Source organism: Balaenoptera acutorostrata, chromosome 19 (assembly GCF_949987535.1).
Source record: "Balaenoptera acutorostrata chromosome 19, mBalAcu1.1, whole genome shotgun sequence".
Lineage (NCBI taxonomy): Eukaryota > Metazoa > Chordata > Mammalia > Artiodactyla > Balaenopteridae > Balaenoptera > Balaenoptera acutorostrata.
In genome coordinates this window covers 58,574,389-58,593,514 of record NC_080082.1, presented here as the reverse complement: position 1 = coordinate 58,593,514, position 19,126 = coordinate 58,574,389, and the positions used below count along the sequence as shown (strand labels likewise).

Below are 19,126 nucleotides of genomic sequence, written 5' to 3'. Positions count from 1 at the left end.
AGCCTGAGAAGAAGGCACGAGGAAAAGGCAGGAAGGACGTGTTAAGTAAGACCTCCTTAATTTCATCTTATTTTAGGATTCCCTGGGAGCTCGGTAGGCCTGCAGACTTTCCCCCTCCATTCCCAGGATTGTGATTCAGTAGGTCTGGGAGTGCGGCGGGGATATTTTAAATGTGAATCCCTGGCGGTTCTCAGAACTGGCACCCTTCGTTTATAGTATCCGTCATTGACCAGCTGTGTGGCCCTGGACAAGGCAGTTGCCCTTTCCTGTCTCAGCTTCCTGAGTTGCCTTTTGGGGGAATGCTGAGTTGTTTTAAACCTCAGAGCAGTAGGGAGAGTAGCGTATTTAGGGGAAAGGTGTAAAATATTTCACAGGAGTGGGGTGAGGATAGGGGACAGGTCAGGAAATGTGAGCTTTTACTAAATAGAAGAAATGCAGACTTGAGCCTTCTGGCCTGTCATCCTCAGACCATTCACCTCTAAACACCCTTTTACATCCCCCTTGTTACCATGGTCTCCAGGTTTGAAAGATCTTGCTTGTAAACCCTAAATTCTTTAGTAATGTTTTTGCTATCCCAATTTTTAGTAATCAAAGGAGTGTGTGTGGGCCAGTGCGTTCAGTGCCAGCACTGTTTTAGGTCCCATGGCCCTATCTTTGAACAAATAGACAAAATCCCTATCTTTATGGAACTTACATTTGAGCCCTGCACTGCTTAATACAGTAGCCATTAGCCACGTGTAGCTATTGAATTTTTTTTATGACTAGGTATTACTTTTATTATTTTTTTAATTTAATTTTTATTTTATACTGGGGTATAGCTGATTTATAATATTATGTTAGTTGCAGGTGTACAGCAAAGTGATTCAGTTATACATATATCCATTCTTTTTCAGATTCTTTTCCCACATAGATTATTACAGAATATTGAGTAGAGTTCCCTGTGCTATACAGTAGGTCCTTGTTGATTATCTATTTTATACATAGTAGTAGCTATTGAAATTCAAGTTAGGGCTTCCCTGGTGGCGCAGTGGTTGAGAATCTGCCTGCTAGTGCAGGAGACACGGGTTCGAGCCCTGGTCTGGGAAGATCCCACATGCCATGAAGCGACTAGACCCGTGAGCCACAACTACTGAGCCTGCACGTCTGGAGCCTGTGCTCCACAACAAGAGAGGCCGCGATAGTGAGAGGCCCGTGCACCGCGATGAAGAGTGGCCCCCACTTGCTGCAACTAGAGAAAGCCCTAGCACAGAAACGAAGACCGAACATAGCAATCAATCAATCAATAAATCTTAAAAAAAAAATTAAAGTTAATTAGAAACAAATGAAAAACTCAGTGCCTCAGTCGCACTAGCTGCCTTTCAAATGCTCAGAAGCCACATATGGCTAGAGCTCCCTTTCTGGACAATGCGGATAGAGAACATTTCTATCAGGCAGAAAGTCCTGTTTGAAGCACTGCTCTAGAGGGTGAGACAAATTCTAATTTATAAGGTCAGGTTGTGCTATGTGCTGTTAAGAAAAAGAGGGAGGGGACAGTACAGCAGGCCAGGGGTGGCGGTAGCTGGACCTGAATCATTGGTAACTCCATTGATTTTTTTTTAATAATAAAAAAAATTACATATGGTAAGATTTACTCTTTTAATTTTGAAACATTTAGAGTTATGTCACCACCACCACAATCAAGGTACAGAACCGTTCCATCACCCCTAAAAATGATTCTGGGGCTCCCTTTAAGTCCTCTGTCTGGCAACCACTGATTCCTCTCCATTCCTGTAGTGTATCAGTAGATCACTCCTTTTTATTGCCGAGTAAGCGTAAACACAGTTTAGAACATTCTACAATGGAATACTAGCCAGCAATTAAATGCATTGTATGATGTACCACAATTTGTTCATCCATTCACCCATTGAAGGACATTTGGGTTTTTTACAGTTTTTGGCGATTATGAACAGACCTGTTGCTGTAAACATTAGGTTACAGGTTTTTGTGTGAACATAGGATTTCACTGGGTAAATACCCAGAAGTGGGATTGCTGGGTCAATATGGTAAATGTATGCTTAACGGTTTGAGAAACTGCCAAACTTTTCCAAAAGTGACTGGACCATTTTGCATTCCCACCAGAAATACATGAGAGTTCCAGTTGCTCCCCATCTTCCCCAGCCCTTGGTATTGTCACTTGTTTGATAATTAAATAATAGGTATGTAGTGGACTCCAAGGTTTTTGACCTGTGCAGCTGGGTGAAAAAAGCTACCAATGCTGAGATGGTGAACATTGGTTGGAGGAGGGATAAAAGTGTGTGTATGCGTGTGTGTGTGTGTGTGTGTGTCTTTTCTTAGAGTTTGGATTTGGTCCCATTGAGTCTGAGATGTTGGTTAGATATCCAGATGGAGATAGCAGCACAGAAAACTAGAAATATGAGTCCTTGAGTTTAGAGGGGAAGTCACAGCTAGAGGTAGACATTTTGGGGTCATCATCGTCCCAGAGTATGTTTAAGCCATCAAACTGGATAAGGTTTCCAACGGAGTGGGTATAAATAGGACAGACAGGAGGGATTGGGCCTTGGGCACTGCAACCGTTAGAAAGTGAGTTGCTACATTTTCTGTTGCTGCTGTAACATATTACCAGGAACTGAGTGGCTTAAAACAGCACAAATTTTTATTCTCCTACAGTTTCTGAGGCCAGAAGTTTAAAATTGGTTTCCCTAAAATCGAGGTGTTGGCAGGGCTACATACCTTCTGGGGGCTTTAGGAAAAATCATTTCCTTGCATTTTCCAGCTTTTAGAGGCCACCTGCATTCCTTGACTGGTGGCCCCTTCCTCCATCTTCAAAGCCAGCGAGGTAGCATCTCCAATCTCTGACTCTAAGCCCCTCCTTCCACTTAACAAGGATCACTTGTAATCACTTTTAAGTGATTACACTGGGCCCACCTGTATAATCCACAGTACTCTCCCCACCTCAGAATGCTTAATCACATCTGCAGAGTCTCTTGCCATGTAGGGTAACATATCCACAGGTCCAGGATTAGCGTGGGGACATCTTTGGGGGCACTTATTCTTCTCACCGCAGTGGCTAAGACCCATCGCAGGAATGCAGGAAATAGTGGACACTGAGGTGAGGGTGTGGTTTGAAGGAAGAATTTCAATGGAGCAAGGAGTCAGATGTTTCTAATGCTGCTGATGGGCCAAGATGAGGAACAAGAAATGACTTTTGGATTTAGCAGCCCAGAGGTCCTCAATCATCTTAATGAACAAGGTCCAGCTGAGTGATGTGGGGAAACTTAAAGGTTCAAGCGGGGATGGGAGGAGAGACACTGGAGGTGGTGCCTTGGGACAGTTCTTTCTATGACTTCTCTGAAAAGGGGAGCAGAGAAATGGGGCGATAGCTGCCAGGAGCACGTGGGGTCAAGAGAGGGGTTTTTGTTTGTTTGTTTGTTTAGATGGGAGGAGTCACAGCAGAATTGTAAACCGATAGGGATGGTCTAGTAGAGAGAAAAGTTGATGATGCAGGAGAGAAGGGAGAGGCGTGCTGGAGCATGGGGTTTGAGGAGGTGAGAGGGCGTAAGATCTGGTGCGCAGGTCGAAGGTCTGGCCTTAAATGCGGGCACAGCTGGGTGGTCGCAGTACCGACAGCTGGGAGTCGGAGCGCCTGCGCGCAGGCGCAGTTGCGGAGGCAGATAAGGTGGTGGGAACTTGTCTTTCTCCCGATTGCTGCCATTTCCTCGGCCGAGGAGGAGAGTGGAGGCGGTGCCAGCGGCTGGAGAAGCCGGTGTGAAGTACGTTCTGGGAGAGCAGGAGGGTTGAATGGTCTGGGGGAACGGAGGGACTTGGACCGCAGTCCGAAGGACCTCTGGGGACCAGTCCAGGTCCGTTCTGCGGGTGCAGGCACGGGGTAGGTGGAAAGTTGGCTGGAATCAGCAGCTTTGGGGTTTTGCACGGTGAGACGGAGGGCGGGAGTTAAGAGCAAGAGAGCGACGAAAGATGGTAATGGTGCCCCGGCATCTACGCGAGTCAAGGCAGGAAGGGAGGACGTGATGGGGAGGGAAAGTGAAAAGAAGGAGGATTGACTGGTTTGTAGACTTAGGGAAGGGCTGGGAAACTTTTGGAGTTGGGTTCCTAAAGGAAGTTGGCTGGCAACTTAGGGGTGGTGGTTGGAGAATAAATAGGCTGTTTGAGGTATAAATCAGCATATAAATGGTATTTAACGCCAGGGCCCTGAGCCCTGAGCTTCGAATCAAGAAATTGGGTTTTAGTCGAGTTCGTTAATTTGTTCGTTCCTTCATTTTTTCCAGTCTCCTTGTTGGAACGCTGAGTCCTATTTCATCCTTATTTACTTTGCACATTTTTTTTTTTTTTTTTTTTGGCCGCGCCGGCGAGTGGGCGTCTTAGTTCCCCCAGCAGGGATCGAACCCTGTGCTCCCTGCATTGTTAGCGCGGATTATTAACTATTGGATCACCAGGGACATCCCGTACTTTGCATATCTTTGACAGTGGGGCCCGTGAGGTTTTTCAAGAGCAGGGACTGGGTTTCCTTTCCTGTATTGTCCCAGAGACTGAAAGCCTTGGGAGCCCTGCAGTGACTTCTGCGTGAGGCTCTGTTCTCCCTTGTGTGGAAGTGAATTTAGGGGCTCCCTGGCTGGTTGGGAAGAAAAGATCTTGACTTTGACAGATAATTCATGTGCAGGATAGGTTAGAACTTTCTCAAGTGACGGACTCATACCAATACTTGTGTTTTTTGAGGGGGGAAGGGGGCTGGGTTATTCACTACCTTATTGATTTTCATGAATTCTGAGCTTTGGGCTGTATACGCAAATTATATTTTTATTTCCAATCTTAGGTTACTTTTTCATCTTTGACTCATAAAAACTTTCAGACAGAAAAGTAGAGCAACTGGGATAATATGCCACCACCTCGATTTTACAGCTGTTAACATTTTGCTATGTTTGCACCATCTAATTTTCTGAATAAAAAAATTTAACGTTTATTGTAGAAGTTTCAAACATACACAAAAGTGGAGAGTAGTGTCATGAATCCCTGTGTACCCATTACCCAGCCCCAGGAATGATCAAAATGTGTTCATTCTTATTTCGTCTATATGCTCCTTAATTCCCCCCAAAAACCCTGAATTATTTTAAAGCAAACTTCAGGCATTTGCTGAAATATTTGAACTAGTTTACAGACATCATGACATTTTGTCCCTATTTATTTCAGCATGCTTCTTTAAGCAATAAAGGCTTTTTCTGATTTGAGTTTCACACATTAAAAAATTAACAGAGGGCTTCCCTGGTGGCACAGTGGTTGAGAATCTGCCTGCCAATGCAGGGGACACGGGTTCGAGCCCTGGTCTGGGAAGATCCCACATGCCGCGGAGCAACTGGGCCCGTGAGCCGCAATTACTGAGCCTGCGCGTCTGGTGCCTGTGCTCTGCAAGAAGAGAGGCCGCGATAGTGAGAGGCCCGCGCACCGCGATGAAGAGTGGCCCCCGCTCGCCGCAACTAGAGAGAGCCCTCGCACAGAAACGAAGACCCAACACAGCCATAAATAAGTAAAATTAAAAAAAAAAATTAACAGAATTACTTAAGGAAACGAAGTGGTGTATGGGTATGACATTAAATAACACTAACGCTCATAAGGAGAAAGTTAATCCCTTTATATTCTCTTTCAGTTTGTCTTAGAAGGGCTCCCTTTGGTGCAGGGTGCCTTTCACAGCCCCCTCTAGCACTTGGCTAATTACCGCTTTGAACAAACAGAAAGCAGCAGGTCTGGGCTCAGAGCCTCCAGCAGCCAATGCTTCTAACTAGAACCTAATCATCTGGTTTTGTTCTTTTTATTTTTGCGGCTGTCTCCTATTTGTGACAAGCGATGTTGTTCTGTCTGTGGGAGTGACGGAAATGGGAGTGCAGGGTGCCTAGGATCTGGAGCCAGGTTGTCTGAATTTGGATCCCCCGTTTGCTGCTTATGAGCTCTGTGATTCAGGATAAGTGATTTAACCTTTCTGTGCCTCACTTTTCTCATCGGTGACATGGGGATAACAGTTGGAAATGCTTGAGTGGGTGGTTGGGAAGTATGGGGTCACATTATCGTTGGTACAGTTGTTATCTCAACAGCCCCCAGATCTAGGGCCACCTCCATCTCCCTCGATCCTAATATGGAGGGACCCCCTTCCTTCCTCGCCCTCAGAATGTTAGTGGTTAAGGACACAGACTCTGGAGCCAGACACCTGGCTTTGGATCCTGGCTCTGCAACTCATTAGGCTGTGTGACCTTGAGCAGGTTACTCGACCTCTCTGTGCTTCCATCACCTCATTTGTAAAATCAGGACAATGATGAATTGTAATAGCTTTTGCATGAATTAATTCATCTAAAGTTTTGGAAGAGTGCCTACTGCCCACTAAGCACCCCAGTTCATAAGAAGTTGATTCTTTCACAGAAAAAATAATTCAGTGAAAAAAAATTCAGGGTTTACCTAGATATGGTGGAAATTGCCAAGGTGGTATGAAGAATCTCTGAAGGTTGGGAAATAATTTTTGGAGGAGATGGGAGTGAACCAGGCACAGCCCCATGGCTCCAGAGCCCCACATCTGATTGGAAAGTTAAACTCTGAATGTAATCTGGGGACCACGGGGTGGATGCAGTAAGTGTGATGAGAGAAGTACTAATTAACCACCATGAGAGGCCAGGAGAGTGAGCTGCTCTTCCAGCAGGTGCCCCCGGGAGGCTTCCTGGCGGCCCATCAGCTCAGAGCTGGGCCAAGGGGACTGGCCCTTGTTGGTGGTGGGGGGCAGGGCCTCACCAGAGGGAAGAGCCAGGAGGAAGGAGTGGGGGGCTGAGAAAGAGAATTAGAAAAGTTATCTGGGGCTTAGATTTACTATTTAAAAAGTCGAACAGGTAATAAATGCGTATGGTTCAAAATAAAATCAGGACAGAGGTACACAGTGACCAGTTCGCCTCACAGCCTGTCACCTTGTCGGCCCCAGCCACTTCTGTTGCTTTCTTGGTTATCTTTCCAGAGTTTCTGATTGGCTGATATAAGCAGTACTAATGAATACGTATGTTCTTATTTTCCCTTGTCTTGCAAAATCAGTAGCATATTATATCCAGTGTTCTGCCTCCTTTATTATTTATTGTTATTAGTTAAAATGTTACTTACTAGATCTAGGCCTTCTTTCTATAGCAGTAATAGTGCCTTCATTCTGTTTTGTTTTTTACTTTTTATTTTGAAATAATTAGAGGCTCACAGGAAGTTGTAAAAATAGTACACCCATCTTCCCCCAGAGGTGACATCTTTTTTTTTTTTTAATTTATTTTTAATTTTATTTTTGGCTGCATTGGGTCTTCGTTGCTGCACGCGGGCTTTCTCTAGTAACCAGTGGGGGCTACTCTTCGTGGCGGTGCGCAGGCTTCTCATTGTGGTGGCTTCTCTTGTTGTGGAGCACGGGCTCTAGGCACACGGGCTTCAGTACTTGTGGCACGTGAGCTCAGTAGTTGTGACGCACGGGCTTAGTTGCTCCGCGGCATGTGGGATCTTCCCGGACCAGGGCTCGAACCCGTGTCCCCTGCATTGGCAGGCAGATTCTTAACCACTGCACCATCAGGGAAGCCTTATATTAGTGTAATCCAGTATTAAAACCAGGAAATTAGCCTTGGACAGTGCTGTTAGCTGGATTCTAGCCCTTGTTCAGTTTTTACATGCGCTCCTGTGTGTGTGTGACTGTCTGTGTCTGTGCAGTTTGATCCCATGCGGAGATCTGTGGACGCACCACCACAATGGAGGTACAGAACTGTGCCGTCTCCCCAGAGGAGCTCCCTGTGCTACCTACCCCTTCATAGCCCCGCCCCCTGGCAATTGCTCATCTCCGTGTGAGTTTTGTCCTTTGCAGAGTGTCATGTAAATGGAATCATCCAGTCCGCACCCTTTTGAGATTGGTGTGCCCCCCACGAGGGTCTGCCCTTTGTTTTGGTTAACAATATACCTTAGAAACTGCTTAACGGCTGATTTATTTAGCCCTGTGGGTATGATTTAATGAACTGCCATGTCTCACAGCCATTTTAGGATATTATATAATCACTGCAAAAAATTTTTTCACTAACCTGAAAACTTAGCAAAAAAAAAAAAACCCAACTGAACAAAACCTTTTTGTCTTCAGTGTGTCATTGTATTAGACAAAAAGCAGGCTCCCTACGGTAAAGGAAGCGCCTTGTTGTCTGACTCAGACCCCTTTTCTTCACTAATAAATCTCACCAGCAAATCATTTTGGTCTGTAGAAACGGGAGTTTCTTCTTGATGGGGAAACTCATGTTTCTGATTTTGTGGGGTTTTTTTCTTTCTGCAAAGAAGTGTCAACGTAAATAATTGAGAAACGATCCCTAATGGGAATAGAAAAAAAAGAGTTTTATTCAAGCCAAACGGAGGACTGTAGTTCAAGAGACAGCCTCTCAGTTCTGAGGAACTGCTCCAGAGAAGCATGGTTTTCAGCACAGTTTTATATCTTGTTGGAACAAAGCACGTACATCAAACACGACCGGGAGTACATTCCTTCAAGGTTTCAAAAAGAGGGAAAAAAAAGATTAGCATGCAGACACAGTGAGTCAGTATGGCCGTGGCACCTGGGAAGGAAACCTTGTCTTTGAAGGGCTACTAGCCCGGCTGTCATAGGAAGGGAGACATTTATGCCTATCTTCGGAGTGGACGTTCTTTATTTCTGGTAAATGCATTCTCTTCTTTAGTTGGTTAAAGCAGCTGCACGTTGTACGTTTGACAGGCCATATCATGGGCTGTTCAGCGAGTGTAAAGTTCAAGCCGGGTGATGTAGATTTCAGGGTGATTTCCCCAGACCTCAGTGTGTGAAAGTTTCTGTTTTGATCTCTGCACAATCAGTATCCTCACCAAGTATTTGGATGTCTACTTCAGGAGCTGCCCATTGGAGAGGAGGAGAGGGGAGGGGAGGATTCTGACGCCATCATGCAGCGAAGTATTATGTAAGTACCCTCCCCACACCCCTGCCACCGGCTTACATTCTCCAAGTTCTCTGCTCCCCTCTCTGACTCTGCGCCTTATCTTAGAAGAACTCGGGTTAGTCTTCACGTCGGGATTTCCAGGAGTTGAGCAGTACAGACAGTGGGAAAGGGGATCGGAAAAATGGGTAGTGTAGTAACCAAAATTTTTAGTTGCAAGGTTCAGAGACCCTGACCCCTGGTTCTCAATCAGGGGCAGTTTTGTCCCCCAGGGAACCACAGACATTTTTGGTTGTCACCACCTGGGGGGAGAGGGAATTTCCCACTAGTATCCAGTGGATAAAGGCCAGGCAGGCTGCTAAACACCCTACAATGCCCCGGATAGCCCTCCGCAGCGAAGCGTGATGTGGCCTGAAAGGCCGGTACTCAGGCAGGCTGGCTTCAGGAGAAACAGAAGAGGAATTCTTTGGCTTGTGTAGTGGAAACTTGGCTTTAATAGTCAGATCCAGTTGTCCAGACTTTCTCACTGGGACTCTGTCTCCATCGTGCAGCTCTGCTTTCTTGGATGTTGTATCACTCTGGCAGGCTGTCTTCCTTAGGCTTTTAGTACCCTAGAGTCAGCAATCCTGGTGGAAAGAGGTGGTGTCTCTCCCAGCTGTCACAACAATATCTAGAGTTAAGTTTCATTGGCCCACCTTGGGCCGCATGCTGGTCCCTGAACCAGCCACTGTCGTAGCCCCAGGGATGCAGGGCCTTGAGTGGCCAGGCCCGGGGCCTGTGCCCTGGTTGTGGGTGAAAGCGCAGACCCACGCGAACCATAGGGGCTGAGAGAATGTGGGGGAACGGGCATCACAAGAGGAACGTGGAGGGCTATTCCCAGAAGGAGGGGATGGACTCTAGACAGATCCGGACCTGGGTGTCACCACCAGAGACCTGGGAGTTGGTGGCTTACACAGATCCCAGGCTGCATTTTTCTCAGGTGATGAGAAATCTGGGGACAGTCTCTCCTGGGATGATAGCACTTTTGATTGCTTTCTGTCACCTGCTTTATTTTATTTTTTTATTTTTTCCTTTTTTGGCCGTGCCGCGTGGCATATGGGATCTTAGTTCCCTGACCAGGGATCAAACCCATGCCCCCTGCATTGGGAGTACAGAATGTTAACCACTGGACCATCAGGGAAGTCCCTATTTTATTTTTTAAAGATTAAGTAAACTTTTAATTTTGGAATTATTTTAGACGTACCAAGAAGTTGTAAAGATAGTACAGAGAGTCCCTGTATACCCTTCACCTGGTTTCCATTGTTGACACTTTACATCACTGTGGTCCATTGGTCACAATAAGGAACCAACAGCGATACATTCCTGTTAATTAAGCTCCAGACTTCATTTGCATTTCACCAGTTTATCTGTTAATGTTCTTTTCTGTTCCAGGATCTGATTTGGAGCCATGTTGCATTTAGTTGTCATGCCTCCTCTGGGTGACAGTTTCTCAGGCTTTCTTTGTCATGACACCTGTAGCCTTACCCCCGGTTTGGTTTGTCGGATACTCTCATAATTAGCCTGGGGTTTTGGGCACTGTGGTGAGGTGCCCTCTCATTGCCTCATATTGGGGGTGCACGACGTCCCCAAGACATCGTAGGCAATGCTAACCTTCCTCACCTGGCCAGGTCCCTGCGCCATCAAGCCCCTGTTTTTCCCCTCTCAGTACTCTGCTCTCTGGGGCAAGCCACTCAGCCTAGCCAGGCTCAGGTAGAGGGGAGGGCACCTTTATCTTTTTCAGAGCACGTAACGCCCTTGGACATTTTATATTTAGCTGCTTGCTAATGTCTGCCTACCACACTAGAGTGTCATCCCCTCCAGGGCAGGGGCATATGTGTCTGGGTCATTGCCCTGCCCCTAGCTTCCAAGGACAGGCCTTGGCACATAGTAAGTGCATAGTTAATCCCTGTGGAATGGAAATCGGGATGTGTGCTGTTTCTCAGGTGAGTGGCGAGTTGGGGCAGAAAAATAAGCAGGGCGTTGCCTCCTCCATCTGATAAGCCTCAGTTTTCCTTATTGGTCTAAGGGGGTTGTTTGAAGTCTTCTGTTGCATCCTGGGATGGGGACGGGCATCGGAAGCTGTGGAATGTGGTGTGTGTTAGAGGGGTTATTGGTTCTGTTATCATTCCCTTTTCCCCCCCTCCTCTGCTCCTCCAGGTCATTTTTCCAGCCCACGAAAGAGGGCAAAGTGAAGAAGCCAGAGAAGGAGCTATCCAACAGCACCAGAGAAACAGAGTCCCCTCCAAAGTATGTTCTGGGGCTGGGATGTGGTGAATCTGTTCCTTTTATCAGTCAGGACCTGACTCAGAATATCTCAGGGCCCCACAGGGAAAGTTTTGACTCCAGAAACTGGGCAAGCCAAAGGTAGGGTCAGCTTCAGGCACAGCTGGATCCAGGGCCTCAGAGTTGTCTTCAGGGCTCCGTCCCAGTGTCTTGACTTCATTCTGGAGCAGACTCCACGAGGCGGAGACCCTGCCACTGGCCGCATCTAAATAGAAGAGAACAGTGTTCTTTCCTCCAGTGTCCTTGTCACAGATTCTCAGGAAGACCCTGCCCCTGGACCGGTCAGCTTTCCAAAGCATGCACTCAGGGTAGATTTAGCTCACATCCCCAGTCTGGGAGCCTGGGCAAGTAACTTCACTTCCTGTACCCCAGTTTCCTCACGGGTAGCAGGATATCATGATCTATATCAGGCTTTCTGTGTGGATTTGATGCATTAACACACTAACAACTTATAGAACAGTGCCTGGTTCATAAAAGACGCTCAGTAAGTGGTAAGAATCAGGTCATAATTTATCAACACTCTCGACTTTTAGATCCGCCCCTTTTGTGTTTGCACTGCTGTATATACACACTTATTGTATGTGGTTTTATTTTCTGTGACATGTTTTAATGTCTTGAAAAATAGAGATCATACTGTGTATATGGTTCCTGAACTCGCTTTCTTCAGTGACAGTATGACTTAGAGATTTTTTCTACTCCTGAACACAAAGGACCATCGGATCCCTTTTACCTTCTGGTTTGTGTTCCATTTTATGGATGTACTGTAGAAATTATTTAACATCCCCCTACTGATGGATATTTAGGTTGTTTCCACTTTTTAGCTGAAACAATCCATGCTGCAATTTAGTCTGTATGTGTGACTTCTTGGGCACACATGCAGATTTTTTTTTCTAGCATAGATACCCACATGTGGAATTACACATGGTAATTATTAATACATCAACTCAGAAGTAGGTAAATGAAAATTTGAAGTGCTTCCACTGTTTACTCTCCAGAGAAACTACTATTACCAATTTGAGGTATATCCTTCCATACCTTTTTTCTATGCATAAAAACATACGTGCGCCTAATACAGTTAGTTATGACACATCGTAGGTGCTCAATAGATAATTGTTGAATGAATAAGTGTTTCTCACACTTATATATTGGATGGCAGGGGCTCTCATTTTGGTCACTGTTATATCTCAAGTAGCTGGCACATGCCTGACATACAACAGATAGTAATACACATCTTTAATTTATTTTTAAATAGGAAAAGCAGAATTATTCTGCATGCAAGTTGCAGGTACATATGGGCAAACATTCATGTATCTTTTACATTCATGGAATCATACTGTATAGATTCATTTAGTCAACAAATATCTACTGAGAATCTACTATGTGCCGGGCACCTAGACCCTGTGGGTTTAGCAGTGAATAAAATCAACAGCAACTCCTCTCGCAGATTTGACAGTCTGCTTTCTCGCCCCACAAAAAAATGTCTTAGAGCCGTGCACTTCATCTAAACTCACTTTATTCCCTTTAATGTTCCGTGACAAGAGCCTGCCGTCATTGACCTGAGTAGGGAGGTGTTTGTGTGTATCTTGGTCTTTGTCCAGACCGCGAGCTCTCTGAGTGCAGAAACCGGTAGGAATCAGCTGTGTTCTCAGCTCTGTAAGTGACCTCCATCAGCAAGCATATTGGCTGTATTTTGACAGCTGTGTCTGTGCTCCTCACCAGACTGGGAGTGCCTCAGAGCTGGTGTCAGGGGAGTCGTTGGGCTGCTTTACCAGTAACCAAAGTCACGGTGACTTGGTTAAAGTTAACATTGCCTCTTTCTCACTTGAAAGATTCTGAGCTGTTTGAGCAGTTTGGGGCAGCTAGGCGACTCTGTACCACTTGGTGGTCCCGGGACCCAGGTTCTTTCTCTCCCTCTCTCTCTGCTCTGTCCTGCCCTCATCTGCATTGTCAAAGGGGGTCAGCAAGGCAAAGTTCTAGGGATAAGAGAGCAGTGAGGACAAGCAGTCAGGAGCAGGTTGCAGGCGTCAACATCCTATTGGCCAGAACTCATCACATGGCCATACCTGGCTGCAGGGGAGGCTGGGAAATGTAGTCCCTACCTAGGGGACTCAGGGGCTTATATGACTGAAAGAGTGTCTCCAAAGGGATGTTGGAGGCCAGTCTCCGCCCTCAGTAGGGACTTCACGTGCTCCTCAGCTTCACCCATCACAGGGTGGGCACACAGGAGGCCTCCAGAGAGTGGGATGGGTGGACGGGTGATTAAGAGTATATGCTGAGGAGGCCCCTAGAAAATGTTCATTGAATGCTTGAAAGGCAAGGGAATGAAACATAATGAAGGAGCTGGAGAATTTGGGGGTAGTGTCCCCACTCTATCTGCTGGAAAAACACCTCCATTTTCTCATCCTCCAGGGTGGCGCTGAAGGAGCGGAATAGAGTGGAACCTGAGGGCGACTCTCCAGTGAAGAGGCCAGGGAGGAAGGCGGCCCGGGTCCTGGGCAGCGAAGGGGAGGAGGAGGAGGAGGAAGCCCCCAAGCCCCCCAAAAGCCAGGTAGGGCCCCAGCAGCCTGCCCACGTTTACCAGAAGAAACCATCATTCCCATTGGCCTTTGGAGCTGAGTGCAGTGGCTTCTCAGGAGAATTCTGGAGATGCTGCCCCAGGGGGTGAAGGAGTTGAGTGGTCCTCCCTGGTTTCTGTGCTCCTAACCCCGCCTCTGCCCTGGGGCTGGGCTCAGCTCCCTGGCCTGGGACGCCTGGGCAGCCTCAGCTGGAACGAGCAGCTCCCTATAGATAGCCCTCGCCTCGTAGGGTGGCCGTGAAGGTGCAGCGAGTCTGTTCACATACGGATCGGAGAAGAACGCCTGCTACAGAGGAAGGGCTCGGAAATCCGTCCAGTCTCTCCTGTTGCGGGAGGGCTTTCCATCTTCAAATGCATCGGCTCACTTGCTCCTCTCATTTAAGTCATTTCATGCCTGTTGGCTGCTCTGAGGGTGACGTCTGAAGTGCAGCATTTCTCAGTCTGTCGATGGTGAAGTGAGATCCTGTCTCCCCCCTGCTGAAACCCCCTGGCGTTGCCAGCTCAGGCCACAGCTGGTCCTTACAGAGCCTCCAAGGCCCCGCAGAAGCCGCTTCTTCCTTGTTATCTTCATCTTTTCCTCGGCTAACTCTGCCCCAGGGTGCTTCTATACTGTTGCTTGCCATCCCTAGATGCCCTTGTCCAAGTGAATGCCCACATTGAGCCAGTGGGAAGAGCAGGGCACTCCACTTCCCTTTAGGTGAATGTTATTTGAACCATGGGACCCTGGGAAGTGTAGTCCTCGGACTCCTGAGCACACCTAGCTGCAAGGGATCCTGGGAAGTATAGTTTTTAGTTGGGCTGTATTATGCCTAGCTAAAAATCAAAGATTCTGTTACTTGAGAAAAAAAAGAATTTTTATTGGGGTCCATGATAGGGACAGTCTGGGACCATGAAACTATGCAGGATGGTGGAGGGATGGCCCAGGTAAGAAGGGATGAGGCCTAAGCGGGGCTGAGTCCCTCTGTACTCTCAAGTGTTTGGAAAATGACATAGCTGGGTGCTCCCTCCTTCCTCCTCTCACTCAGGAATTGCTCTTTCTCTCCCCTTCCAGAAGCCTGCTCCAGATTCCCCACAAGTCTCCCCTCCCAGTCCTGGCACACCGCCTGAGAGCAGCCCTTCCCACCCCAGCACCTCTCCCACGGCTGTCTCCCCATCAGGGATCCCGAAGCGTCGCACGGGTAAGGACCCCCTGGCCTCGCCCTCTCAGTTGCCTGTCTTTGTCCGCACTTGGATTTCCGCATCATTCAGCCATCCTCGTGACAGCTCCGATCTTAGCGTTGTGGTTAAGAGCACGGCTCCACCATCCACTGGCTGTGTGACCTTGGGCAAATGACTTCCCTTCTCTGGGCTTTATCCATAAAACGAATGATAATTACAGTACCTCCCACCCAGAGATGTTGGGAGGATTAAAAGTGAATACGTGTAAGGGCTTGGAACTGGGCCCAGCCTACAGTAAGCGCTCAGTAAATGTCAGTTATTGCCACTGTGATGTGTGCAGTGCTGGAGGCCACACAGCTCACTGTGGGAGCCCAGGGGAGGGCCCCTGACTCAGGGAGACTTCTAGAAGAGAGCTTAACCAAGCTGAGCCCTGAGGGACAGAAGAGGAGTGAGCAGGGACTGAGGAGGGGAGAGGGTTCTAGGCTGGGGGAGTGTGAGTGGAAAAGGCCTTGGGGGCACTGATGGCTAGGTGTGTTGGTGCTCAGAGCGCGGGGTTGGGTGCAACGAGCAATGAGACTAGCGAAGGTCCGTGGAAAGCCCGCCTGAGGAGTGGCGCCTCTGTCCCCAGGGGGGGTTGGGAAGATTTTTGCACAGGGGAGGGACAGGGGAGAGACCCCCACATGACTCAGGGTGATACGGCCTGCTGAGACCCTGAACCATGGTGATTGAGGAACTAAATTTTTTTTTAAATTCTTACTGGAGTATAATTGATTTACAGTATTGTTAGTTTCTGCTGTACAGCAAAGTGAGTCAGTTATACATATACGTATATTCACTCGTTTTTAGACTTTCCTGTGTAGGTCATTACAGAGTATTGAGTAGAGTTCCCTGTGCTGTACAGTAGAGGAATTGAATTTTTAATGCTACTTTAATTCAATTTGAATTGGAAAGCTGACTCTAGTTTCAATTATTGAAGCCTTGCAATAATTTGATCAACTTGGATATTTGAAGCTACTTTGTCAACGGTAAATTCCATGAAATCTAGACACATTGAGTATTTCTGATGAATATTTAGTGTCCAATTGAGATGTGCTTGTAAGTGCATCGGATTTTGAAGACTTAGCATAGAAAAAAGAATGTTACTCATTTGTTTTAATATTCAAAACATGTTGGAATCATATTTTGGATTTATCGGGTTAAGTAAACGATATTATTCAAACAATTCTCCTGGTTCTTTTTCCTTTTCTCAGTGTAGCCACTAGAAAGTTAAAGATGATGTACGTGGCTCACTGTATATTTCCACTGATGGTGCCGGTATAAGGAAAAATAGTGGTAACGCCGGACGCGAGGGGAGCTCCGGATTGAGGTGGCCCAGAGGCGGTGCCGTCTGGCCTGAGTCTTGGCAGATGGCTTAGGGTTGGCTGTGCTGAGAAAGGGTGGTTGGGAAGTGTTGCAGCCAAGACAGCCCGTGCAAAGGCCTCGAGGCGGGAACAGCACGGCACGTGGGGGAATCCCATACACCTCGGCGTCTCTGGGCAATAAGATGCGATTTGGGGAGCAGGGAGGGTTTGAGGATAGTGTGTGGCGAGAGGTGAGGCAAAGAGGAGGGTGGCTGCTGGCTCCTAAGATTCAGGAACCTGCTCGGGGTCACACAGCCAGGAAGCAGCAGAGGCCTGCACGGGAGCCGTGGCTGTGGGCAGGCGGAGGAGGGCAGGGGCCCAGAGCCTTCTCAGGGCCCCATCATCGCGGGATCTGAGCTCACTGGCGTGGGGCAGGCGGGCCGGCAAGGAGGCCACGCTGAGCCCTTTGCCTTCCCAGCCCGGAAGCAGCTTTCCAAACGGACATTTCAGGATGTCCTGCAAGAGCAGGGCAAGGACGAGGACGGGGGAGCCAAGAAGAAGAAGGAGGAGGAGGAAGAAGGTGAGGCCCCGGGGTTGAGGGGTGGGGACTGACTGTGTGTGTGTGTGTGTGAGAGAGAGAGAGTGTGATCTGGAGGGGCGGGGGCCTGTCTGAGAGCGCAGGGTGCGAGGACCCCACTGATTTGACACCTCTGTCCAAGAACCCACACGAGTCCGTCAGAATCCCACAGCCCCACCCGGGGAATTTTGTCATGAAAACATTCTGGAATACATTCGTTTGGCCATCTTAATTCAGTATGAATTCATATACAGTTCCTCATTTTTCTCTTCTATTTCTAAGTTTCTCATATGGAATATATTTTCCTCTAAATGCTTTGTTTTTTGTTGTAAATCTTACCAGAAAGCAGAGGGGTTCGCAAACTTCCAGGGCCCATGGTGCCTTAGTAACTTTTTCACGGTGCGTCAAGGCCAATACCTTTACTGTTTGGTTTGTTAAGTTGTTATGTCTGAACAACTATTTATTTATGTTCTAGCAACTTGGGCGTTTGAGAAAATAACACATATAACGTTGAAAGGAAAAATAATATTTTAATTCACTGTTAAATAATCATAATTAGTTACTAATTGTGATGTCTGCTGGGCACTGCACAATTGCTCAGACTTTGGAATCCAGTTGAACACTGCCACTTTCCTTGTTGATTTTTGTGCAGTACTTGGTTTTTATCACACCACCAGTGAGTACCCAGCCTTGCAGAAAGCTAACGTCAGGAATTGCCAAGAATGTGATCTAATACTGACAAGTAAAATACCCTGAGCTAGTAGGTCATACGGTGTCCAGCAGATGTCACCAATTTCCCTTGAAAATGTAAAATGCCCTCCGTGGGAAACACAACCATAAAGACCTGATCCATTGATCATTTGGGGCTTGTACGAGATTATAATAATCGTAGCCTTTGCCACTGTCAATTTGTTTGTTTAATAAAAGGTCCTTATTAGGTTTATCTTTCCCAGGGAAGATCTGAGTTTGGTGGAGATTTGATTTCCAGTTGGCAATTTTTAGTAACAAATTTTACTATAAATCATGCAGTTTTAGCCATTGTCTGTGTCTGGGGATTTTGGGGGGTGAGATGGGGCTTCTTTCTACTGAGGCAGATTTTTCCCAAGTTAGTTGATGCAGTTTTTATTATTACCCTGGAGGTGGGGTTTTTGTTTTTGTTTTTCCAGTCAGCTTAAAAAAAAACACCTTTATTTTTATCTCTAACAAGTTACTGTTGGCATTTTGAACCCTTTCCAGTTCTATTTTGCAGTGAAAAATTCTAAAATAATGGTTTATAAGAAAAGACTGGCCCTCTCTGTTTCTTAGCTGCCCAGGTGAGCATCGGGGCTGGTTTCCCTCGAGGTCCCTGCCTGGTTCAGGGCTGACCAGGAGCGGGCTCTCACGCCTCCCGTCACTTCACAGATGTTCAGTCAGCACAGCAAAGAAAAGACGGGGGCAGAGTGTCTTGGGAATTGAAATGCCCTTTGTGGGGGGCGGTCATAGTGACTTTTTGCCACCTGGCTTTTTTTTTATCGGTCCTCAGAATTAGAGACACCAACAGAAAGCCTCACAGAGCCTGAAGGGGGCAAGAAGAAGGAAGCAGAAGAAGGGGACCAGCCCAGGTCACCCCCTGAGCCCCTGAAGACCTCCAGTGAGTTTCTGGTCCTCTTCCTCCCTGAAGCCCCATCTCTCTGGTTTTGGGGGTCAGATGTCTTTGGAGGACAGTTAATTTAAATAAGGCTCAGATAAGATAAGACTTAAATAAGATTCTCCAATGTGTTGTCTAAATGCAAATTCTAGGGGAAATTATAGGTTCTATTGCTATTATTATTATTTTTTAAAAATATTTATTTATTTATTTGGCTGCGCTGGGTCTTAGTTGTGGCATGCAGGATCTTCATTGCCGAGTGCAGGATCTTTTAGTTGCATCATGCGGGATCTAGTTCCCTGACCAGGGATCGAACCCCGGCCCCCTGAGTTGGGAGTGTGGAGTCTTAACCACTGGACCACCAGGGAAGTCCGCTATTACTATTTTTATTGTTATTTTTCCTCCGTGCATGTGAGGAAAAAAAGAGCCAGTCATCCTCCAACAAAGTATCTTTCAGAAATTGTAGGCACTGTATGTTATTAATTGAGCAATAATTTAAAAATTTTTTAATTAAAAAAATTTTTTTTGGCCACACCACACGGCATGTGGGATCTTAGTTCCCCAACCAGGGATCGAACC

General features: G+C 47.0%; 1 protein-coding gene across 5 annotated transcripts in view; it reads left to right on the top strand.

Moving 5' to 3' along the window:
• Window positions 1-19,126, top strand: part of LIG1 (DNA ligase 1) — a 39,827-nt gene that overhangs the window by 1,124 nt on the left and 19,577 nt on the right. For 2 of the 5 annotated variants that reach the window (XM_007168213.2, XM_007168210.2), the window contains exons 2-7: window positions 8,905-8,972; window positions 11,145-11,234; window positions 13,680-13,818; window positions 14,897-15,023; window positions 16,822-16,923; window positions 18,443-18,550. In XM_007168213.2, the coding sequence (XP_007168275.2) occupies window positions 8,956-8,972; window positions 11,145-11,234; window positions 13,680-13,818; window positions 14,897-15,023; window positions 16,822-16,923; window positions 18,443-18,550 (583 nt within the window). In that variant the 5' untranslated portion in view covers window positions 8,905-8,955. Of the gene's footprint in view, window positions 1-3,732; window positions 3,771-8,904; window positions 8,973-11,144; window positions 11,235-13,679; window positions 13,819-14,896; window positions 15,024-16,821; window positions 16,924-18,442; window positions 18,551-19,126 lie in introns of those variants that run through there. The other 3 variants (XM_057534360.1, XM_007168212.2, XM_007168211.3) reach the window with 2 other exon arrangements.